A 25885-nucleotide genomic window follows, 5' to 3' on the forward strand; every position below is an offset into this window, starting at 1 on the left:
GCGCTCTGACAGCCCCTGGGCTAGCCCAGTGGTCTTAGTCCCCAAACCTCACACCAAAGATGGAAAGAAAGAGATGAGGTTTTGTGTGGACTACAGAGGGCTCAATTCTGTCACCAAGACAGATGCTCATCCAATTCCAAGAGCTGATGAGCTCATAGATAAATTAGGTGCTGCCAAATTCTTAAGTACCTTTGACTTGACAGCAGGGTACTGGCAAATAAAAATGGCACCTGGAGCAAAAGAGAAAACAGCATTCTCCACACCTGATGGGCATTATCAGTTTACTGTTATGCCCTTTGGTTTAAAGAATGCCCCTGCCACCTTCCAAAGGTTGGTGAATCAAGTCCTTGCTGGCTTGGAGTCCTTTAGCACAGCTTATCTTGATGATATTGCTGTCTTTAGCTCCACCTGGCAGGATCACCTGGTCCACCTGAAGAAGGTTTTGAAGGCTCTGCAATCTGCAGGCCTCTCTATCAAGGCATCCAAATGCCAGATAGGGCAGGGAACTGTGGTTTACTTGGGCCACCTTGTAGGTGGAGGCCAAGTTCAGCCACTCCAACCCAAGATCCAGACTATTCTGGACTGGGTAGCTCCAAAAACCCAGACTCAAGTCAGGGCATTCCTTGGCTTGACTGGGTATTACAGGAGGTTTGTGAAGGGATATGGATCCATTGTGACAGCCCTCACTGAACTCACCTCCAAGAAAATGCCCAAGAAAGTGAACTGGACTGTGGAATGCCAACAGGCCTTTGACACCCTGAAACAAGCAATGTGCTCAGCCCCAGTTCTAAAAGCTCCAGATTATTCTAAGCAGTTCATTGTGCAGACTGATGCCTCTGAACATGGGATAGGGGCAGTTTTGTCCCAAACAAATGATGATGGCCTTGACCAGCCTGTTGCTTTCATTAGCAGGAGGTTACTCCCCAGGGAGCAGCGTTGGAGTGCCATTGAGAGGGAGGCCTTTGCTGTGGTTTGGTCCCTGAAGAAGCTGAGACCATACCTCTTTGGGACTCACTTCCTAGTTCAAACTGACCACAGACCTCTCAAATGGCTGATGCAAATGAAAGGTGAAAATCCTAAACTGTTGAGGTGGTCCATCTCCCTACAGGGAATGGACTTTATAGTGGAACACAGACCTGGGACTGCCCATGCCAATGCAGATGGCCTTTCCAGGTTCTTCCACTTAGAAAATGAAGACTCTCTTGGGAAAGGTTAGTCTCATCCTCTTTCGTTTGGGGGGGGGGTTGTGTAAGGAAATGCCTCCTTGGCATGGTTGCCCCCTGACTTTTTGCCTTTGCTGATGCTATGTTTACAATTGAAAGTGTGCTGAGGCCTGCTAACCAGGCCCCAGCACCAGTGTTCTTTCCCTAACCTGTACTTTTGTATCCACAATTGGCAGACCCTGGCATCCAGATAAGTCCCTTGTAACTGGTACGTTCGATGGCATCTGTCGCTGTAGATACGCATGTTCTGCAATAGCTCGCCATCTGGTGTTGGGCCGGAGTGTTACAAGTTGTTTTTCTTCGAAGAAGTCTTTCGAGTCACGGGACCGAGTGACTCCTCCTTTTGTCTCCATTGCGCATGGGCGTCGACTCCATCTTCGATTGTTTTTTTTCCGCCATCGGGTTCGGACGTGTTCCTGTCGCTCCGAGTTTCGGAACGGAAAATTAGCTAATTTCGGAAGATTTTCGTCGGTATTGTTGCGTTCGGGATCGGCGTACTTAGATTCCACACCGCATCGAAGATCGAAGAGCTCCGGTGCCCTTCGGGGTAGTTTTTCGATCCTCCGTCGGGGCCTGGTCGGCCCGACCGCGTGCTGAAGAACGCCGATGGAACGGACCCCGTTCCGTTTCTGCCCCAAATGCCACAATAAATACCCCTACACAGACCAACACTTGGTCTGCAACCTGTGCCTGTCACCTGAGCACAGCGAAGACACCTGCGAGGCCTGTCGTGCGTTCCGGTCCCGAAAAACACTCCGAGACCGTCGAGCCAGAAGACTTCAGATGGCGTCCGCACCGACAGCCCAACGGGAGTTCGAGGAACAGGAAGAGGAAGGTACCTTCTCGATCCAAGACTCAGACTCCGAAGGATTCGACGATACACAAACCGTGAGTAAGACGTCGAAAACCACACAGAGACACATTTACAAGGCCCAGGGGACGCCACTGCCACCAGGCCATGGCTCCACCCATAAATTCGGTGACCGACCGTCGGCACCGAAAAAGGCCCAAACAGTGCCGAGATCGTCCGACTCCGGTCGAGACACCGGCACGCAGCCTTCTCGGGACCGAGAAAGTGCTGGAGACAAGCCTCGACACCGAGATGCCGGTGTGGACACGGCTCGACGCCGAGACAGCGGCACCGAAACAGATCGACGCCGAGAGGTTTCGGCCCCGAAAAGGAAAAAAGTCACCTCGGAGCCGAAAAAACACGCAGACAAAGTTTCGATGCCGAAACAAACTGCAAGCGACCCAGCTTCAGGCTCTTATACAGAAGAGCACTCGCTAACCTCCCAAATGCAGAAGCATAGGTTTGAGGAAGAGCTACAAGCAACTGATGTGGACCATACGCAAAAGCGTATCTTCATTCAGCAGGGGACAGGAAAAATAAGCACCCTTCCCCCCCATTAGGAGAAAGAGAAGGTTGGAGTTCCAGACGGAACAAACACCACAACCAAAAGTGGTGAAAAGAGTTACACCACCACCCTCTCCTCCGCCCGTGATTAACGTTTCACCAGCACAAACTCCATCACACTCCCCAGCTCACACCACCATGAGCCAGGGTGACCAAGATCAGGACGCATGGGACCTATACGACGCCCCAGTGTCAGATAACAGTCCGGAGGCATACCCTACAAAGCCATCTCCACCAGAAGACAGCACCGCGTACTCTCAAGTGGTGGCTAGAGCAGCACAATTTCACCACGTAAGCCTCCACTCAGAACAGGTCGAGGATGATTTCTTATTCAACACACTCCTCCACCCACAGCTCATACTAAAGCCTGCCTATGCTCCCTGGTATGCTCCGGCACGCAAAAGACATCTTTAAGGAGCCGGTCAAAAGTAGGGCAATCACACCAAGGGTGGAAAAAAAGTATAAGCCGCCTCCTACGGACCCGGTTTTCATCACTACACAGCTGCCACCAGACTCTGTCGTTGTAGGAGCAGCTAGGAAAAGGGCCAATTCTCACACATCTGGAGATGCACCACCCCCAGATAAAGAAAGCCGCAAGTTTGATGCAGCTGGTAAAAGAGTCGCAGCACAAGCTGCAAACCAGTGGCGCATCGCGAACTCCCAGGCACTACTTGCGCGCTATGACAGAGCCCACTGGGATGAGATGCAACATCTCATTGAACATCTGCCCAAGGACTTACAAAATAGGGCAAAACAAGTGGTTGAGGAGGGACAGACTATCTCCAACAACCAGATACGCTCCTCCATGGACGCTGCAGATACAGCTGCACGGACAATTAATACATCTGTAACTATCAGAAGGCATGCATGGCTCCGAACGTCTGGATTTAAACCAGAGATTCAACAAGCAGTTCTCAATATGCCTTTTAATGAAAAAGAACTGTTCGGTCCAGAAGTGGACACAGCGATTGAGAAACTCAAAAAAGATACGGACACTGCCAAAGCCATGGGCGCACTCTACTCCCCGCAGAGCAGAGGGAATTACAGCACATTCCGTAAAACGCCCTTTCGAGGGGGGTTTCGGGGTCAAAGCACACAAGCCAGCACCTCACAAGCCACACCGTCCAGTTACCAGGGACAGTATAGAGGAGGTTTTCGGGGACAATATAGAGGAGGGCAATTCCCTAGAAATAGAGGAAGATTTCAAAGCCCCAAAACCCCTACTACTAAACAGTGACTCACATGTCACTCACCCCCTCCACACAACACCAGTGGGGGGAAGAATAGGTCATTATTACAAAGCATGGGAGAAAATCACTACAGACACTTGGGTTCTAGCAATTATCCAACATGGTTATTGCATAGAATTTCTACAATTCCCTCCAAACATACCACCAAAAGCACACAATTTAACAACACACCATTCCAATCTCCTGGAGATAGAAGTGCAGGCACTATTGCAAAAGAATGCAATCGAATTAGTGCCAAACACACAAATAAACACAGGAGTTTACTCACTGTACTTTCTGATACCAAAGAAGGACAAAACACTGAGACCAATCCTAGACCTCAGAGTAGTGAACACTTTCATCAAATCAGACCACTTCCACATGGTCACACTACAAGAAGTATTGCCATTGCTAAAACTACACGACTACATGGCAACTTTAGACCTCAAGGATGCTTATTTCCATATACCAATACACCCATCGCACAGGAAATACCTAAGGTTTGTATTCAAAGGAATACATTACCAATTCAAGGTACTGCCTTTCGGATTAACAACCGCACCAAGAGTCTTTACCAAATGTCTAGCGGTAGTCGCTGCACACATAAGAAGGCAGCAAATACATGTGTTCCCATATTTGGACGACTGGCTAATCAAGGCCCATTCGTTCATACAGTGCTCAAATCACACAAATCAGATCATACAAACCCTCTTCAAACTCGGGTTCACCGTCAACTTTGCAAAATCCAACATTCTGCCGCGCAAGGTACAACAATACCTAGAAGCCATAATAGACACATCAAAGGGAGTAGCCACTCCAAGTCCACAAAGAATTCTAAATTTCAACGCCATCATACAACGCATGTATCCAACACAAAAGATACAGGCAAAGATGGTATTACAACTCCTAGGCATGATGTCTTCATGCATAGCCATTGTCCCAAACGCAAGACTGCACATGAGGCCCTTACAACAATGCCTAGCATCACAGTGGTCTCAAGCACAGGGTCACCTTCTAGATCTGGTGTTAATAGACCGCCAAACTTACCTCTCGCTTCTGTGGTGGAACAACATAAATTTAAACAAGGGGCGGCCTTTCCAAGACCCAGTGCCACAATACGTAATAACAACAGATGCTTCCATGACAGGGTGGGGAGCACACCTCGATCAACACAGCATACAAGGACAATGGAAAGTACATCAAACAAAACTGCATATCAATCACCTAGAACTCCTAGCAGTTTTTCAAGCACTAAAAGCCTTCCAACCAATAATAGTTCACAAATACATTCTCGTCAAAACAGACAACATGACAACAATGTATTATCTAAACAAGCAGGGGGGGACGCACTCCACGCAGTTAAGCCTGCTAGCACAAAAAATTTGGCATTGGGCAATTCACAACCAAATTCGCCTAATAGCACAGTTTATACCAGGGATCCAAAATCAACCCGCAGACAATCTCTCTCGAGATCATCAACAAGTCCACGAATGGGAAATTCACCCCCAAATTCTGAACACTTATTTCAAACTCTGGGGAACACCTCAGATAGACTTGTTTGCGACAAGGGAGAACGCAAAATGCCAAAACTTCGCATCCAGATACCCACACAAGCAGTCCCAAGGCAATGCCCTATGGATGAACTGGTCAGGGATATTTGCTTACGCTTTTCCTCCTCTCCCTCTCCTTCCTTACCTGGTAAACAAACTCAGTCAAAGCAAACTCAAACTCATATTGATAGCACCAACTTGGGCAAGGCAACCCTGGTACACAACGCTGCTAGACCTATCAGTGGTACCCTGCATCAAATTGCCCAACAGGCCAGATCTGTTGACACAGCACAACCAAAAGATCAGACACCCAGATCCAGCATCGCTGAATCTAGCAATCTGGCTCCTGAAATCCTAGAATTCGGGCACTTACAACTTACCCAAGAATGTATGGAAGTCATAAAACAAGCCAGAAGGCCATCCACCAGGCACTGTTATGCAAGTAAATGGAAGAGGTTTGTTTGCTACTGTCATATTAATCAAATACAACCATTACACACAACTCCAGAACATGTAGTGGGTTACTTGCTTCACTTACAAAAATCTAACCTAGCTTTCTCTTCCATTAAAATACACCTTGCAGCAATATCTGCATACCTGCAGACTACCTATTCAACTTCCCTATATAAGATACCAGTCATTAAAGCATTCATGGAGGGCCTTAGGAGAATTATACCACCAAGAACACTACCTGTTCCTTCATGGAACCTAAATGTTGTCCTAACTAGACTTATGGGTCCACCTTTTGAACCCATGCATTCCTGCGACATACAGTTCCTAACCTGGAAGGTGGCATTTCTCATCGCCATTACTTCCCTAAGAAGAGTAAGCGAGATTCAGGCGTTTACAATACAGGAACCTTTTATACAACTACACAAAAATAAAGTCGTCCTAAGGACCAATCCTAAATTTTTGCCAAAGGTTATTTCACCGTTCCATCTAAATCAAACAGTGGAACTTCCAGTGTTCTTTCCACAGCCAGATACCGTAGCTGAAAGGGCACTACATACATTAATGTCAAAAGAGCATTGATGTATTACATTGACAGAACAAAAAACATCAGAAAGACTAAACAACTCTTTATTGCATTTCAAAAACCTCATGCAGGAAACCCAATTTCAAAACAAGGTATAGCCAGATGGATAGTTAAATGCATCCAAATCTGCTACCTTAAAGCTAAACGACAGCTGCCCATTACACCAAGGGCACACTCAACCAGAAAGAAAGGTGCTACCATGGCCTTTCTAGGAAACATCCCAATGCAAGAAATATGTAAGGCAGCCACATGGTCTACGCCTCACACATTCACCAAGCACTACTGTGTAGACGTGTTATCCGCACAACAAGCCACAGTAGGTCAAGCTGTATTAAGAACATTATTTCAGACTACTTCCACTCCTACAGGCTGATCCACCGCTTTTGGGGGAAATAACTGCTTACTAGTCTATGCAGAACATGCGTATCTACAGCGACAGATGCCATCGAACTGAAAATGTCACTTACCCAGTGTACATCTGTTCGTGGCATCAGTCGCAGTAGATTCGCATGTGCCCACCCGCCTCCCCGGGAGCCTGTAGCAGTTTGGAAGTTACCTTCAATTATTTATATATGTGTCATCTCAACCTTAAATAGGTGCATACTTAGTCACTCCATTGCATGGGCACTATTACTACAATTCAACTCCTACCTCACCCTCTGCGGGGGAAAAACAATCGAAGATGGAGTCGACGCCCATGCGCAATGGAGACAAAAGGAGGAGTCACTCGGTCCCGTGACTCGAAAGACTTCTTCGAAGAAAAACAACTTGTAACACTCCGGCCCAACACCAGATGGCGAGCTATTGCAGAACATGCGAATCTACTGCGACTGATGCCACGAACAGATGTACACTGGGTAAGTGACATTTTCATTCTAGTACCAAGGGCCCTGATGCCAAGGAAGGTCTCTAAGGGCTGCAGCATGTCTTATGCCACCCTGGAGACCTCTCACTCAGCACAGACACACTGCTTGCCAGCTTGTGTGTGCTAGTGAGGACAAAACGAGTAAGTCGACATGGCACTCCCCTCAGGGTGCCATGCCAGCCTCTCACTGCCTATGCAGTATAGGTAAGACACCCCTCTAGCAGGCCTTACAGCCCTAAGGCAGGGTGCACTATACCATAGGTGAGGTTACCAGTGCATGAGCATGGTACCCCTACAGTGTCTAAACAAAACCTTAGACATTGTAAGTGCAGGGTAGCCATAAGAGTATATGGTCTGGGAGTCTGTCAAACACGAACTCCACAGCACCATAATGGCTACACTGAAAACTGGGAAGTTTGGTATCAAACTTCTCAGCACAATAAATGCACACTGATGCCAGTGTACATTTTATTGTAAAATACACCACAGAGGGCACCTTAGAGGTGCCCCCTGAAACTTAACCGACTGTCTGTGTAGGCTGACTAGTTCCAGCAGCCTGCCACACCAGAGACATGTTGCTGGCCCCATGGGGAGAGTGCCTTTGTCACTCTGAGGCCAGTAACAAAGCCTGCACTGGGTGGAGATGCTAACACCTCCCCCAGGCAGGAGCTGTAACACCTGGCGGTGAGCCTCAAAGGCTCACCCCTTTGTCACAGCCCAGCAGGGCACTCCAGCTTAGTGGAGTTGCCCGCCCCCTCCGGCCACGGCCCCCACTTTTGGCGGCAAGGCTGGAGGGAACAAAGAAAGCAACAAGGAGGAGTCACTGGCCAGTCAGGACAGCCCCTAAGGTGTCCTGAGCTGAAGTGACTCTAACTTTTAGAAATCCTCCATCTTGCAGATGGAGGATTCCCCCAATAGGGTTAGGATTGTGACCCCCTCCCCTTGGGAGGAGGCACAAAGAGGGTGTACCCACCCTCAGGGCTAGTAGCCATTGGCTACTAACCCCCCAGACCTAAACACGCCCTTACATTTAGTATTTAAGGGCTACCCTGAACCCTAGAAAATTAGATTCCTGCAACTACAAGAAGAAGGACTGCCTAGCTGAAAACCCCTGCAGAGGAAGACCAGAAGACGACAACTGCCTTGGCTCCAGAAACTCACCGGCCTGTCTCCTGCCTTCCAAAGATCCTGCTCCAGCGACGCCTTCCAAAGGGACCAGCGACCTCGACATCCTCTGAGGACTGCCCCTGCTTCGAAAAGACAAGAAACTCCCGAGGACAGCGGACCTGCTCCAAGAAAGGCTGCAACTTTGTTTCCAGCAGCTTTGAAAGAACCCTGCAAGCTCGCCGCAAGAAGCGTGAGACTTGCAACACTGCACCCGGCGACCCCGACTCGGCTGGTGGAGATCCAACACCTCAGGAGGGACCCCAGGACTACTCTGATACTGTGAGTACCAAAACCTGTCCCCCCTGAGCCCCCACAGCGCCGCCTGCAGAGGGAATCCCGAGGCTTCCCCTGACCGCGACTCTTTGAATCCAAAGTCCCGACGCCTGGGAGAGACCCTGCACCCGCAGCCCCCAGGACCTGAAGGACCGGACTTTCACTGGAGAAGTGACCCCCAGGAGTCCCTCTCCCTTACCCAAGTGGAGGTTTCCTCGAGGAATCCCCCCCTTGCCTGCCTGCAGCGCTGAAGAGATCCCGAGATCTCTCATAGACTAACCTTGCGAACCCGACGCTTGTTTCTACACTGCACCCGGCCGCCCCCGCGCTGCTGAGGGTGAAATTTCTGTGTGGGCTTGTGTCCCCCCCGGTGCCCTACAAAACCCCCCTGGTCTGCCCTCCGAAGACGCGGGTACTTACCTGCAAGCAGACCGGAACCGGGGCACCCCCTTCTCTCCATTCTAGCCTATGTTTTTTGGGCACCACTTTGAACTCTGCACCTGACCGGCCCTGAGCTACTGGTGTGGTGACTTTGGGGTTGCTCTGAACCCCCAACGGTGGGCTACCTTGGACCAAGAACTGAACCCTGTAAGTGTCTTACTTACCTGGTAAAACTAACAAAAACTTACCTCCCCTAGGAACTGTGAAAATTGCACTAAGTGTCCACTTTTAAAACAGCTATTTGTCAATAACTTGAAAAGTATACATGCAATTTTTATGATTTAAAGTTCCTAAAGTACTTACCTGCAATACCTTTCGAATGAGATATTACATGTAGAATTTGAACCTGTGGTTCTTAATATAAACTAAGAAAAGATATTTTTCTATACAAAAACCTATTGGCTGGATTTGTCTCTGAGTGTGTGTACCTCATCTATGTGTATGTACAACAAATGCTTAACACTACTCCTTGGATAAACCTACTGCTCGACCACACTACCACAAAATAGAGCATTAGTATTATCTATTTTTACCGCTATTTTACCTCTAAGGGGAACCCTTGGACTCTGTGCATGCTATTCCTTACTTTGAAATAGCACATACAGAGCCAACTTCCTACACAACCCAAAGTATCATGATGCTACCTACTGGTGTGCAAGGGAATTGGCGAGGAAAAGAAATGCCTGATTCGGTCTGGCACTTGAGGCTAGCCACAAGGTGAGCAATCTGCAGTTAGGTAGAGTATCCATCCGAAAGAGCGTTACCAAAGGTAAGTAACTTGTTCTTCGTTTGAATCTAAACAAAGAAACCATACCCACAAAGGGAAATTTCCACTGCTTGTGTATATCCCAACTCCTCTCAGTGCAGCTTCTGCTAACCGCAGTACTGTTCCAGAGCTTTGGGAACTAACCCTATACACCAATCTCCTTTTCTCTGCTGGTCCTGATTTGAACTACTGGACCCTTTACTTGTGTCTGATTACTACGTGTGGAACCCTCAGGGATCGGTGATGATCCTGTGCATCCTAGTCAAGCAGGCATGCTTTGGAAATCTGGATTCAAATCCAGAGAGTGGTCAAATTAATTTCACCATACTAGTTTGTACCAGCCACTGAAATGCAGTGATTGCCAAGTCTTCAGACGTGCTGTGCATTAAGGCACTGCCCTAACAGTAAGGAAATGTTGGCTTTGGTAGCAGCAATAGCTTTTCCACCAAAGCCCACACAGAACAGAAAAAGGATGAGAGGCCCTCCATTCTTACATCCTTAACAAATTAATCAAAGTCTTCCACTTTGGAAGTTCAAAATGTTAACTCGGTTAGGTTTTGGCAGCCCTTAAACACCGCAATGTGCTATTCTTTGTGGACCTTAAGTATATGTTCTTTCATGCTCTTGTTTATCAGTCTGACCAATAATTAAGATCTCATTTACAAGCAACACTTTAAATTCAAGATTCATCCCCTTAAAAAAGACGCTTGTTAGAAATGGGGTCTCTATTTGGCAGAGGTGTAAACATTTGTACAAATAGGGATCACAATCCTAGTCGGGGTAAGTCACACACAATCCAAATTATCCTGTGCCCACCCTCTGGTAGCTTGGCACTGAGCAGTCAGGCTTAACTTAGAAGGCAATGTGTAAAGTATTTGTGCAATAAATCATGCAATAACACAGTAAGAACACCACAAAAAGACGCCTCACAGGTTTAGAAACATATAAGATATTTATTTATCTGATTAAATTATGATCAAAACGATCAACATTTGATAATCACAAGTTGAAATATCACTTTTGTAATGATAAGAAGAGTCTTTAGTCTTTAAAAAGCAACAAGTGTCTCTTGCAAGAACAAAGTACCTGGTATGCGTCAAAATTACACCCACGGAGACCGCAGAGGAGGATATGCGAGGAAAACGAAGGGTGTGCATAGGACTTCCGGGCGCAAGCAGACGATGCATCGAGTATTTTGCATGCAGCAAGGACTGCGTCGAATTCAGGCGTGCAGGCTTGAATCCTCTTTGCGATGTGGGGTCTTTTAATGCTCAGGGACGATGCGTGGAAATCCTAGGCGTGCAGGGCGAAGTCACAAGTGCTGCGTCGATCCGGTGGGCGATGCGTTGGAGTTTCTATCGCATGGCAGGCACTGCGTCGATTCCTCCCGCAGGAAGATGGGCTGTGTTGTTCTGACACGGCGATGCGCCGATCCAGTGAGCTGTGCGTCTAATTTCTGGTCAAAATGCTGGTGCTGTGTGGATCTCCACTCAGGAAGCCGAGCTGCGTCGTTCCGTTTCGGTGATGCAATGATCCTTTCACCGCTAAGCAGGCTATGCGTCGATTCCGGTAGGCTGTGCATAGATTTTTGCCGCACAAGCAGTTCCTTTGCAGAGATGAAGTCTTTTTGACCCTGAGACTTCAGAAAACAGGAGGCAAGCTCAATATAAGCCCTTGGAGAGCACTTCTCAACAGAGGCAGAGGGCAGCAAGGCAGCAGGGCAACAGCAAGGAGGCAGTCCTTCACAGCAAAGCAGTCCAGGTGAGTCCTTTGGGCAGCCAGGCAGCTCCTCTTGGCAGATTGCAGGATCTGGTTCAGAGTATCTGTCACAGGAAGTGTCTAACTTGGTAGGGTAGACTCTTTTAGTATGCAGATGTGTGCAGGTGAGACTGAGCATCCTGTGTTTGTGGTTGCCTGGGTGAAATGCACAAAGGAGCTGTTAACCAGCCTAACCCAGATGTGGATTGGAGACAAGCTGTAAGGCACAGAAGGATTTTAAGTGCAGAGAAATTCTCACTTTCTAAAAGTGGCATTTCTAAAATAGTAATATAAAATTCAACCTTACCAGTCAGCAGGATTTTTTATTACCATTCTGGCCATACTAAATATGACCTGTCTACTCCTTTCTGATCAGAATCTACCACTCAAACAGTATATGAGGGTAGCCCTAATGTTAGCTTATGAAAGGAGTAGGCCTCACAGCAGTGGAAATCGAATTTAGTAGTTTTCCACTTCCAGGACATATAAAACACATAGGTATATTCCCTGGCTTTTACCTACACAGGACCTTCCTTAGGGGTGACTTATATGTAGAAATAGGGAAGTGTAAGGCCTGGCAAGTACTTTTAAATGCCAAGTGTCCGTGAAACTGCCACACAGGCCTTGCAATGGCAGGCCTGAGACATGGTTAAGGGGCTACTTAAGTGGGTGGCACAATCAGTGCTGCAGGCCCACTAGTAGCATTTAATTTACAAGCCCTAGGCACATGCAGTGCACTTTACTAAGTACTTACCACAACATTAAATATGCGAATTGGGTATGAGCCAATGTCAACATGTTTTAAGGGAGAGAGCATATGCACTTTAGCACTGGTTAGCAGTGGTAAAGTGCACAGAGTCCTAAAACCAGCAAAAACAGTGTCAAAAAGTGGAGGGAGGCAGGAGCAAGAAGTTGGGGTGACCACCCTAAGGCTGTCAGGTCGAATAACGCTGAACATCCTGCCTTGTTCTCGGCCTTCCTTTGTCTTCCGACTGTCCGTTGCTACCACAGGTGGATGGTGACCTGACTGATCATGGTGCTAACTTCTGGAAACGGCTTGGTTCAGCATGACCCAGATCCTATGACTTGCTTGTGATTTTGGGTTGTTAATGTACCAAAGTGTTCTGTGTTGTCACCCAGAAGGATTTAGTTAATTGCATCCACCCTGAACTCCAGGCAGAAGATAGCTTTTTCTGCACAGGAAAAAATGGGTCATGTTTCCATGTCTATTGCATAGCAGTGATTCTCAGTTCTCAGCTATGATGCATTTCAATCGGCTATATCCTGTGGCACCCTTTTCCTAGCCTTGTCCCTCAAAACAGAACTGCTTCAAATTGAGAGCCACCTTAGTCTGACTCTGCAATAATGGGCTTAAACCCACAGTGCCTTCTGTAAGGTTCTCCTTTGTGCTAACCAAAGCCTCAGATCCCTTTAGCAGCTGAATATTCTGAATTTGGTTTTGGACCATGGTGCAATTGCTTTTTTTTTTTGCTAAAACCTCATGTGGAGTAGTGGTATTTCCTGGTATAAATAAGCCTGTGAGAGCAAAACATTGTAGCAGCAGAATGCAGCCTTCTAGGCTATAGATATTTATTTTGCTGATAATCGACATAAGGGGGAAGTTAATATTGATGAGCAACTGATCTGCCTGATATTACTTCAGAAAATGGGACAAAACTTACCCTCCTTCTACAGCTGGCATCCCACAACCAACTGTTAGCATGCTATCTCTGTAGGTTTCTTCATACCCAATTAGAAATTGAAATTGATGATTGCAATATTGTCTTGCAACAAAATAAGGTGGTCTTGCAAATAGCCTAATTCCATCCCAAAGTTGTTGACCATGTTGTACCATATTGATTTGTTTTATCAGATTTAACTACCTCCAGGGCCAAGTAGATGTTGACAATTGTGTGCAGTGTGTTGAACTAAAAAATCTATGTTCCTGTGAAAACGACCTTTTTGTACGATGTTGAAAATCCCAGACCTCGAAGGTCACCCTTGCTAGAAAGGGGTTTGCAACATGTTTACTTTTGTGCATGGGTCTGTCAAATGTCCATATGCTCTAATACATACAAAGATAGCTGCCATAAATAAATATGGGGAAGGATGGGATCTTGTGTTTCAGCAGGGATTTCCTGTGGTCCTGTACTGCAGATACAGTGAGGATCATTACTGGGGGTAGTGCATAGTGTCCATGGTATCTGGTATCCCCAGGGCATAGCCCTTACTATAAAACCTAGAATTTACTGAATATAGTATGCTCAGTAAAGGTCTGTAATGACTGTATCCTAACCTACAGCACCAACATTATCCTCATTCTCCAGAAAGCTTTGATTGGAAGGACAGTCTGATTAACATCCAGAACCTAAACCAGCCCTAAAATTCACAGGTTAAGGATACCTGCACCCATTTAGGCCAGCCGTAGCTGATATGGTTTGCGCCCCATATGTAGTGTGTGAAAAGTATAATGGTGATGCACTATGGTGCACTGCATACAGTTTTGGCTACTGGCCATGCTTTATGCTCACTTTTATCTGTGATGTCTTATGTGACATCTTGAGTAGTGCATGGGAGATAATACAGGTCTCTGCCTAACTACAGCTGGCAAATTGGAGTGGATTTTCAGAGTTTAGATCAGTAAACATAATATTTACTCAACTGAAATTCTAAAAAGGGTTTGTATTTTTTTAACAGTGTTTGCAATGTGATCTTCTACCCCACAAACATACCCCCCTTTTCACATATATATCTGAAGAAAAAAAGGAGGGTTAAAGTTTGTGTCTATAAATCTATGTAATTAAGGGCTGCCCGTCTCCTGTGTGATGACTTGTCATTATTTAGTAAGACCTAGTCGAGGAACACTGGTGAAGTGACGTTATAGTAGTGCCATTATTTTAATCAATTTGTTACCATCACCTGTACAAGGCCATCTATGATTCTTAGTGGTAGTTTTAGAGGTCATTAAAATTCTCAACTCTAAGAAGGACAAAGAGGTGTGGCGAAAATCAGCTCTCTGGTATCCCATAATACAACACTTATATGATACAAGCCACCTGATTATGCCATAAAGTGAAACAAAGCATGTGGACGAGTATTGGGATTGTAGGTAAGTAACTTGTCCTTACTATTTTAATCATATGAAAAGTTTTTGTGCTTTTGGTGTGAAGGTCTGTGCTTTGGAAGTTGTCTTAACTGATGGAAGCTTTTTATCATTTTAGCAAACAAGGCCTTGGCGATGATCCATCCTCTTCTAAAGTTTCGCCCCCTTTTTGAGGCTTCAAATCAATCAAAAAATAAGGCTTATCAGTGCATAGGTGAGAAGTTGGCATTTCCGTGAAAACGGATTGTGACTCTGCTCAGGTGAGGGACGTTATGTGAACAAAACACAATGTAAATGCAGAATAGCATGAAATACCAGTGAAATCTGAAGTTGTTCAAGGATGGGTTATAACTTTTGTGGTGATTGTAAGTAGGGTGACTTCATTTTTAGGTCTTGCGGCAGGCTGCTTTTGCTGAATAACTAGCCTCATCTGACTGCTACACCCCCCAAAACAACACACACCACACTTTACTCAGGACTCTGCGTGCATGCAGTTTAGCCTCTGGCCTCAGCCACCAGCACCTACACTCGTGTCCTTAATGATCCCTGGTTAAGCATTTCCAGCTCCCTCATGTTGGAACACCCAAATGTATTTAATTTTGCACCTCAGGCTCATCTAAAGCTCTCCTCCATCACTTCTCATTTCCAGGATTGAGAAGTGCTACCTACAGTAACTGTGGTGCATATATGTGCTGTCTTTAACCTACCACCTGGTCTTGCCCTTACCATGCCTCCCTGCACATTTATAAGCAGCACCTTTCTGGTACCTTGCCAGAAGAAGAGTCGGTTCTGCTGCCTTCTGCTCAAGTGCAATCTTACTTTAGCGCTGTCTTGGAAAATGGGGCGTGGGCATTCACACCTGTACCTGCTAACATTTGCAGTCACAGGTGCTGCCCACAGCAAACAAAATACTTAGATGAAATCACTTCTTATGTTTGAGATTAAAGCTTGAAGACTCCTAATGCATGACCATTATTTTGCACCCTGTAGGAAGTTGGCTCTGTATGCACTATTTCAAAGTAAGGAATAGTATGCACAGAGTCCAAGGGTTCCCCTTAGAGGTAAGATAGTGGCAAAAAGAGATAATACTAATGCTCTATTTTGTGGTAGTGTGGTCGAGCAGTAGGCTTATCAAAGGAGTAGTGTTAAGCATTTGTTGTACATACACACAGGCAATAAATGAGGAACACACACTCAGAGACAAATCCAGCCAATAGGTTTTGTTATAGAAAAATATCTTTTCTTAGTTTATTTTAAGAACCACAGGTTCAAATTCTACATGTAATATCTCATTTGAAAGGTATTGCAGGTAAGTACTTTAGGAACTTTGAATCATTACATTAGCATGTATACTTTTTACATAAAACACAATAAGCTGTTTTAAAAGTGGACACAGTGCAATTTTCACAGTTCCTGGGGGAGGTAAGTTTTTGTTAGTTTTGTCAGGTAAGTAAATCACTTACAAGTCTCAGGTTTGGGTCCAAGGTAGCCCACCGTTGGGGGTTCAGAGCAACCCCAAAGTTACCACACCAGCAGCTCAGGGCCGGTCAGGTGCAGAGGTCAAGGAGGTGCCCAAAACGCATAGGCTTCAATGGAGAGAAGGGGGTGCCCCGGTTCCGGTCTGCCAGCAGGTAAGTACCCGCGTCTTCGGAGGGCAGACCAGGGGGGTTTTGTAGGGCACCGGGGGGGACACAAGTCCACACAAAAAGGACACCCTCAGCGGCACTGGGGCGGCCGGGTGCAGTATAGAAACAAGCGTCGGGTTTTCAATGGAAATCAATGAGAGATCAAGGGATCTCTTCAGCGTTGCAGGCAGGCAAGGGGGGGGCTCCTCGGGGTAGCCACCACCTGGGCAAGGGAGAGGGCTTCCTGGGGGTCACTCCTGCACAGGAGTTCCGTTCCTTTAGGTGCTGGGGGCTGCGGGTGCAGGGTCTTTTCCAGCCGTCGGGAAATGGAGTTCAGGCAGTCGCGGTCAGGGGGAGCCTCGGGATTCCCTCTGCAGGCGTCGCTGTGGGGGCTCAGGGGGGACAACTTTGATTACTCACGGACTCGGAGTCGCCGGAGGGTCCTCCCTGAGGTGTTGGTTCTCCACCAGTCGAGTCGGGGTCGCCGGGTGCAGTGTTGCAAGTCTCACGCTTCTTGCGGGGAGTTGCAGGGGTCTTTAAATCTGCTCCTTGAAACAAAGTTGCAGTTCTTTTGGAGCAGTGCCGCTGTCCTCGGGAGTTTCTTGGTCTCTTGGAAGCAGGGCAGTCCTCTGAGGATTCAGAGGTCGCTGGTCCTGGAGAAAGCGTCGCTGGAGCAGGGTTCTTTAGAAGGCAGGAGACATGCCGGTAGGACTGGGGCCAAAGCAGTTGGTGTCTTCTTTCTTTTTCTGCAGGGGTTTTCAGCTCAGCAGTCTTCTTCTTCGGGTAAGTTGCAGGAATCTAAATTCTTAGGTTCAGGGAAGCCCTTAAATACTAAATTTAAGGGCGTGTTTAGGTCTGGGGGGTTAGTAGCCAATGGCTACTAGCCCTGAGGGTGGGTACACCCTCGTTGTGCCTCCTCCCCAGGGGAGGGGGTCACATCCCTAATCCTATTGGGGAATCCTCCATCTGGAAGATGGAGGATTTCTAAAAGTTAGAGTCAGTTCAGCTCAGGACACCTTAGGGGCTGTCCTGACTGGCCAGTGACTCCTCCTTGTTATTCTCATTATTTTCTCCGGCCTTGCCGCCAAAAGTGGGGGCCGTGGCCGGAGGGGGCGGGCAACTCCACTAGCTGGAGTGTCCTGCGGTGCTGGCACAAAGGGGTGAGCCTTTGAGGCTCACCGCCAGGTGTGACAGCTCCTGCCTGGGGGAGGTGTTAGCATCTCCACCCAGTGCAGACTTTGTTACTGGCCTCAGAGTGACAAAGGCACTCACCCCATGGGGCCAGCAACATGTCTCGGTTGTGGCAGGCTGCTGGAACCAGTCAGCCTACACAGATAGTCGGTTAAGGTTTCAGGGGGCACCTCTAAGGTGCCCTCTGGGGTGTATTTCACAATAAAATGTACACTGGCATCAGTGTGCATTTATTGTGCTGAGAAGTTTGATACCAAACTTCCCAGTTTTCAGTGTAGCCATTATGGTGCTGTGGAGTTCGTGTAAAACAGACTCCCAGACCATATACTCTTATGGCTACCCTGCACTTACAGTGTCTAAGGTATTGCTTAGACACTGTAGGGGCACAGTGCTCATGCACTGGTGCCCTCACCTATGGTATAGTGCACCCTGCCTTAGGGCTGTAAGGCCTGCTAGAGGGGTGACTTAACTATACCTGCATAGGCAGTGAGAGGCTGGCATGGCACCCTGAGGGGAGTGCCATGTCGACTTACTTGTTTTGTTCTCATCAGTACACACAAGCTGGCAAGCAGGGTGTCTGTGCTGAGTGAGGGGTCTCTAGGGTGGCATAAGATATGCTTGCAGCCCTTAGAGACCATCCTTGGCATCAGGGCCCTTGGTACCAGGGGTACCATTTACAAGGGACTTATCTGGATGCCAGGGTGTGCCAATTGTGGATACAAAAGTACAGGTTAGGGAAAGAACACTGGTGCTGGGGCCTGGTTAGCAGGCCTCAGCACACTTTCAATTCAAAACATAGCATCAGCAAAGGCAAAAAGTCAGGGGGTAACCATGCCAAGGAGGCATTTCCTTACACAACCACCCCCCCCCCCCCCCCCCCCCCCCAACGAAAGAGGATGAGACTAACCTTTCCCAAGAGAGTCTTCATTTTCTAAGTGGAAGAACCTGGAAAGGCCATCTGCATTGGCATGGGCAGTCCCAGGTCTGTGTTCCACTATAAAGTCCATTCCCTGTAGGGAGATGGACCACCTCAACAGTTTTGGATTTTCACCTTTCATTTGCATCAGCCATCTGAGAGGTCTGTGGTCAGTTTGAACTAGGAAGTGAGTACCAAAGAGGTATGGTCTCAACTTCTTCAGGGACCAAACCACAGCAAAGGCCTCCCTCTCAATGGCACTCCAACGCTGCTCCCTGGGGAGTAACTTCCTGCTAATGAAAGCAACAGGCTGGTCAAGGCCATCATCATTTGTTTGGGACAAAACTGCCCCTATCCCATGTTCAGAGGCATCTGTTTGCACAATGAATTGCTTGGAGTAATCTGGAGCTTTTAGAACTGGTGCTGTGCACATAGCTTGTTTCAGGGTGTCAAAGGCCTGTTGGCATTCTACAGTCCAGTTTACTTTCTTGGGCATTTTCTTGGAGGTGAGTTCTGTGAGGGCTGTCACAATGGATCCATATCCCTTCACAAACCTCCTATAGTACCCAGTCAAGCCAAGGAATGCCCTGACTTGAGTCTGGGTTTTTGGAGCTGCCCAGTCCAGAATAGTCTGGATCTTAGGCTGGAGTGGCTGAACTTGGCCTCCACCTACAAGGTGTCCCAAGTAAACCACAGTTCCCTGCCCTATCTGGCATTTGGATGCCTTGATAGAGAGGCCTGCTGATTGCAGAGCCTTCAAAACCACCTTCAGGTGGACCAGGTGATCCTGCCAGGTGGAGCTGAAGACAGCAATATCATCGAGATAAGCTGCACTAAAGGATTCCAACCCAGCAAGGACTTGATTCACCAACCTTTGGAAGGTGGCAGGGGCATTCTTTAAACCAAAGGGCATAACAGTAAACTGATAATGCCCATCAGGTGTGGAGAATGCTGTTTTCTCTTTTGCTCCAGGTGCCATTTTGATTTGCCAGTACCCTGCTGTTAAGTCAAAGGTACTTAAGAATTTGGCAGCACCTAATTTGTCAATCAGCTCGTCAGCTCTAGGAATGGGATGGGCATCTGTCTTGGTGACAGAATTAAGACCTCTGTAGTCCACACAAAACCTCATCTCTCTCTTTCCTTCTTTGGTGTGAGGTTTGGGGACTAAGACCACTGGGCTAGCCCAGGGGCTGTCAGAGTACTCAATTACTCCCAATTCCAGCATCTTGTGGACTTCCACCTTGATGCTTTCCTTAACTTGGTCAGACTGTCTGAAGATTTTGTTTTTGACAGGCATGCTGTCTCCTGTGTCCACATCATGGGTACACAGGTGTGTCTGACCAGGGGTTAGGGAAAAGAGCTCAGCAAACTGTTGTAGGACCTTCCTATAGTCAGCTTGCTGTTGGCCAGAGAGGGTGTCTGAATAGATCACTCCATCCACTGAGCCATCTTTAGGGTCTGATGAGAGGAGATCAGGGAGAGGATCACTCTCAGCTTCCTGCTCCTCATCTGTCACAATCAACAGATTCACATCAGCCCTATCATGGAAGAGTTTTAGGCGGTTTACATGGATCACCCTCTTGGGGCTCCTGCTTGTGCCTAGGTCCACCAGGTAGGTGACCTGACTCTTCTTTTCCAGGATTGGGTAAGGGCCACTCCATCTGTCCTGAAGTGCCCTGGGAGCCACTGGCTCCAAAACCCATACTTTCTGCCCTGGTTGAAATTCAACCATTGCAGCCTTTTGGTCATACCAAAACTTCTGGAGCTGTTGGCTGGCCTCAAGGTTTTTACTTGCCTTTTCCATGTACTCTGCCATTCTTGAGTGAAGGCCAAGTACATAGTCCACTATGTCTTGTTTAGGCTCATGAAGAGGTCTTTCCCAGCCTTCTTTAACAAGAGCAAGTGGTCCCCTTACAGGGTGGCCAAACAGAAGTTCAAAGGGTGAGAACCCTACTCCCTTCTGAGGCACCTCTCTGTAAGCGAAAAGCAGACATGGCAGGAGGACATCCCATCTCCTTTTGAGTTTTTCTGGGAGCCCCATGATCATGCCCTTTAATGTCTTGTTGAATCTCTCAACAAGGCCATTAGTTTGTGGATGATAGGGTGTAGTGAATTTATAAGTCACTCCACACTCATTCCACATGTGTTTTAGGTATGCTGACATGAAGTTGGTACCTCTGTCAGACACCACCTCCTTAGGGAAACCCACTCTGGTAAAGATACCAATGAGGGCCTTGGCTACTGCAGGGGCAGTAGTCGACCTAAGGGGAATAGCTTCAGGATACCTAGTAGCATGATCCACTACTACTAGGATGTACATATTTCCTGAGGCTGTGGGAGGTTCAAGTGGACCCACTATGTCAACACCCACTCTTTCAAAGGGGACCCCCACCACTGGAAGTGGAATGAGGGGGGCCTTTGGATGCCCACCTGTCTTACCACTGGCTTGACAGTTGGGACAGGAGAGGCAAAACTCCTTAACCTTTTGGGACATATTGGGCCAGTAGAAGTGGTTGACTAACCTCTCCCACGTCTTGGTTTGTCCCAAATGCCCAGCAAGGGGAATATCATGGGCTAAGGTCAGAATAAACTCTCTGAAACTGAGGCACTACCACTCTCCTAGTGGCACCAGGTTTGGGATCTCTTGCCTCAGTGTACAGGAGTCCATCTTCCCAATAGATCCTATGTGTTCCATTTTTCTTGCCTTTGGACTCTTCAGCAGCTTGCTGCCTAAGGCCTTCAAGAGAGGGACAGGTTTCTTGTCCCTTACACAACTCTTCCCTTGAGGGTCCCCCTGGGCCTAAGAGCTCAACCTGATAAGGTTCCAGTTCCACAGGCTCAGTTCCCTCAGAGGGCAGAACTTCTTCCTGAGAAGAGAGGTTCTCTTTTTCTTGTTGTGTTGCAGCTGGTTTCCCAGCTGACTTTCCTTTTCTCTTGGTAGGCTGGGCCTTTCTTCCAGACTCCAGCTCTACTTTTTCACCCTGTGCCTTGCATTGTGCCCTTGTCTTGACACACACCAGTTCAGGGATACCCAGCATGGCTGCATGGGTTTTCAGTTCTACCTCAGCCCATGCTGAGGACTCCAGGTCATTTCCAAGCAAACAGTCCACTGGGATATTTGAGGAGACCACCACCTGTTTCAGGCCATTGACCCCTCCCCACTCTAAAGTTACCATAGCCATGGGATGTACTTTAGTCTGATTGTCAGCGTTGCTGACTGGATAAGTTTGTCCAGCCAGGTATTGGCCAGGGGAAACCAGTTTCTCTGTCACCATAGTGACACTGGCACCTGTATCCCTCAGGCCCTCAACACTTGTCCCATTAATTAAGAGCTGCTGCCTGTATTTTTGCATGTTAGGGGGCCAGGCAGCCAGTGTGGCTAAATCCACCCCACCCTCGGAGACTAATGTAGCTTCAGTGGGACACCTGATTTGCTCTGGGCACACTGTTGATCCCACTTGGAGACTAGCCATTCCAGTGTTAGCTGGAGTGGAGTTTGAAGTGGTATTTTTCTTGGGACAGGCCTTGTCTCCAGTTTGGTGTCCAGACTGACTACAGCTACGACACCAGGCCTTTTTGGGATCAAAGTTTTTACCCTTGTACCCAGAATTGTTTTGTGATGAGGCTCTGGGCCCACCCTCCTGTGCAGGTTTTTGGGGGCCTGTAGAAGACTCTTTACTATTTTTGTTTTTGGCTGTCTCACCACCCTTCCCCTGGGGAGGTTTTGTGACCCCTTTCTTTTGGTCACCCCCTGTGGAAGTTTTGGACACCCTAGTCTTGACCCAATGGTCCGCCTTCTTTCCCAATTCTTGGTGAGAAATTGGTCCTAGGTCTACCAGATGCTGATGCATTTTGTCATTGAAACAATTACTTAATAGGTGTTCTTTCACAAATAAATTGTACAGCCCATCATAATTATTTACACCACTGCCTTGAATCCAACCATCTAGTGTTTTTACTGAGTAGTCTACAAAGTCAACCCAGGTCTGGCTCGAGGATTTTTGAGCCCCCCTGAATCTAATCCTATACTCCTCAGTGGAGAATCCAAAGCCCTCAATCAGGGTACCCTTCATGAGGTCATAAGATTCTGCATCTTTTCCAGAGAGTGTGAGGAGTCTATCCCTACACTTCCCTGTGAACATTTCCCAAAGGAGAGCACCCCAGTGAGATTTGTTCACTTTTCTGGTTACACAAGCTCTCTCAAAAGCTGTGAACCATTTGGTGATGTCCTCACCATCTTCATATTTAGTTACAATCCCTTTAGGGATTTTCAACATGTCAGGAGAATCTCTGACCCTATTTAAGTTGCTGCCACCATTGATGGGTCCTTGGCCCATCTCTTGTCTTTCCCTTTCTATGGCTAGGATCGGTCTTTCCAAAGCCAATCTTTTGGCCATCCTGGCTAACTGGATGTCCTCTTCACTGGAGTTATCCTCAGTGATTTCAGATCTGCTGGTCCCTCCTGTGAGGGAACCAGCATCTCTGACTATGATTTGTGGAGTCAGGGCTTGAGAGGCCCTGTCCTCCCTAGATAGGACTGGTGGGGGGGAATCACCCTCCAAGTCACTATACTCATCCTCTGTGTTGCCATCCTCAGAGGGGTTGGCTCTTTCAAACTCTGCCAACAGCTCCTGGAGCTGTAGTTTGAAAGGTCTGGAGCCCATTGCTATTTTCTTTAGTTTACAGAGTGATCTTAGCTCTCTCATCTGTAGATGGAGGTAAGGTGTGGTGTTGAGTTCCACCACATTCACATCTGTATTAGACATTATGCTTCTAAAAGTTGGAATACTTTTTAAGAAACTAAAACTAGTTCTAGAATCTAATTCAAACTTTTACCAAACTTTTAAACTCTAAAAGGAAATGCTAACAGGGACTAACACAAGGCCCTAGCAGGACTTTTAAGAATTTAGAAAAATTTCAAATTGCAAAAATCAATTTCTAATGACAATTTTTGGAATTTGTTGTGTGATCAGGTATTGGCTGAGTAGTCCAGCAAATGCAAAGTCTTGTACCCCACCGCTGATCCACCAATGTAGGAAGTTGGCTCTGTATGCACTATTTCAAAGTAAGGAATAGTATGCACAGAGTCCAAGGGTTCCCCTTAGAGGTAAGATAGTGGCAAAAAGAGATAATACTAATGCTCTATTTTGTGGTAGTGTGGTCGAGCAGTAGGCTTATCAAAGGAGTAGTGTTAAGCATTTGTTGTACATACACACAGGCAATAAATGAGGAACACACACTCAGAGACAAATCCAGCCAATAGGTTTTGTTATAGAAAAATATCTTTTCTTAGTTTATTTTAAGAACCACAGGTTCAAATTCTACATGTAATATCTCATTTGAAAGGTATTGCAGGTAAGTACTTTAGGAACTTTGAATCATTACATTAGCATGTATACTTTTTACATAAAACACAATAAGCTGTTTTAAAAGTGGACACAGTGCAATTTTCACAGTTCCTGGGGGAGGTAAGTTTTTGTTAGTTTTGTCAGGTAAGTAAATCACTTACAAGTCTCAGGTTTGGGTCCAAGGTAGCCCACCGTTGGGGGTTCAGAGCAACCCCAAAGTTACCACACCAGCAGCTCAGGGCCGGTCAGGTGCAGAGGTCAAGGAGGTGCCCAAAACGCATAGGCTTCAATGGAGAGAAGGGGGTGCCCCGGTTCCGGTCTGCCAGCAGGTAAGTACCCGCGTCTTCGGAGGGCAGACCAGGGGGGTTTTGTAGGGCACCGGGGGGGACACAAGTCCACACAAAAAGGACACCCTCAGCGGCACTGGGGCAGCCGGGTGCAGTATAGAAACAAGCGTCGGGTTTTCAATGGAAATCAATGAGAGATCAAGGGATCTCTTCAGCGTTGCAGGCAGGCAAGGGGGGAGCTCCTCGGGGTAGCCACCACCTGGGCAAGGGAGAGGGCTTCCTGGGGGTCACTCCTGCACAGGAGTTCCGTTCCTTTAGGTGCTAGGTGCTGGGGGCTGCGGGTGCAGGGTCTTTTCCAGCCGTCGGGAAATGGAGTTCAGGCAGTCGCGGTCAGGGGGAGCCTCGGGATTCCCTCTGCAGGCGTCGCTGTGGGGGTTCAGGGGGGACAACTTTGATTACTCACGGACTCGGAGTCGCCGGAGGGTCCTCCCTGAGGTGTTGGTTCTCCACCAGTCGAGTCGGGGTCGCCGGGTGCAGTGTTGCAAGTCTCATGCTTCTTGCGGGGAGTTGCAGGGGTCTTTAAATCTGCTCCTTGAAACAAAGTTGCAGTTCTTTTGGAGCAGTGCCGCTGTCCTCGGGAGTTTCTTGGCCTCTTGGAAGCAGGGCAGTCCTCTGAGGATTCAGAGGTCGCTGGTCCTGGAGAAAGCGTCGCTGGAGCAGGGTTCTTTAGAAGGCAGGAGACAGGCCGGTAGGACTGGGGCCAAAGCAGTTGGTGTCTTCTTTCTTCTTCTGCAGGGGTTTTCAGCTCAGCAGTCTTCTTCTTCGGTAAGTTGCAGGAATCTAAATTCTTAGGTTCAGGGAAGCCCTTAAATACTAAATTTAAGGGCGTGTTTAGGTCTGGGGGGTTAGTAGCCAATGGCTACTAGCCCTGAGGGTGGGTACACCCTCGTTGTGCCTCCTCCCCAGGGGAGGGGGTCACATCCCTAATCCTATTGGGGAATCCTCCATCTGGAAGATGGAGGATTTCTAAAAGTTAGAGTCAGTTCAGCTCAGGACACCTTAGGGACTGTCCTGACTGGCCAGTGACTCCTCCTTGTTATTCTCATTATTTTCTCCGGCCTTGCCGCCAAAAGTGGGGGCCGTGGCCGGAGGGGGCGGGCAACTCCACTAGCTGGAGTGTCCTGCGGTGCTGGCACAAAGGGGTGAGCCTTTGAGGCTCACCCCCAGGTGTGACAGCTCCTGCCTGGGGGAGGTGTTAGCATCTCCACCCAGTGTAGGCTTTGTTACTGTCCTCAGAGTGACAAAGGCACTCTCCCCATGGGGCCAGCAACATGTCTCGGTTGTGGCAGGCTGCTAGAACCAGTCAGCCTACACAGATAGTCGGTTAATGTTTCAGGGGGCACCTCTAAGGTGCCCTCTGGGGTGTATTTCACAATAAAATGTACACTGGCATCAGTGTGCATTTATTGTGCTGAGAAGTTTGATACCAAACTTCCCAGTTTTCAGTGTAGCCATTATGGTGCTGTGGAGTTCGTGTAAAACAGACTCCCAGACCATACACTCTTATGGCTACCCTGCACTTACAATGTCTAAGGTATTGCTTAGACACTGTAGGGGCACAGTGCTCATGCACTGGTGCACTCACCTATGGTATAGTGCACCCTGCCTTAGGGCTGTAAGGCCTGCTAGAGGG

General features: G+C 47.7%; 1 protein-coding gene across 1 annotated transcript in view; it reads left to right on the forward strand.

The window, feature by feature from the left end:
• R3HCC1 (R3H domain and coiled-coil containing 1) overlaps positions 1–25885 on the forward strand; it is a 287331-nt gene that overhangs the window by 220305 nt on the left and 41141 nt on the right. Inside the window, exon 8 of the mRNA XM_069212662.1 lies at positions 14944–15039. Coding sequence (XP_069068763.1) covers positions 14944–15039 — 96 coding nt within the window. The remainder of the gene's footprint in view (positions 1–14943; positions 15040–25885) is intronic.

The sequence above is a fragment of the Pleurodeles waltl genome, chromosome 11 (assembly GCF_031143425.1).
Source record: "Pleurodeles waltl isolate 20211129_DDA chromosome 11, aPleWal1.hap1.20221129, whole genome shotgun sequence".
NCBI lineage: Eukaryota > Metazoa > Chordata > Amphibia > Caudata > Salamandridae > Pleurodeles > Pleurodeles waltl.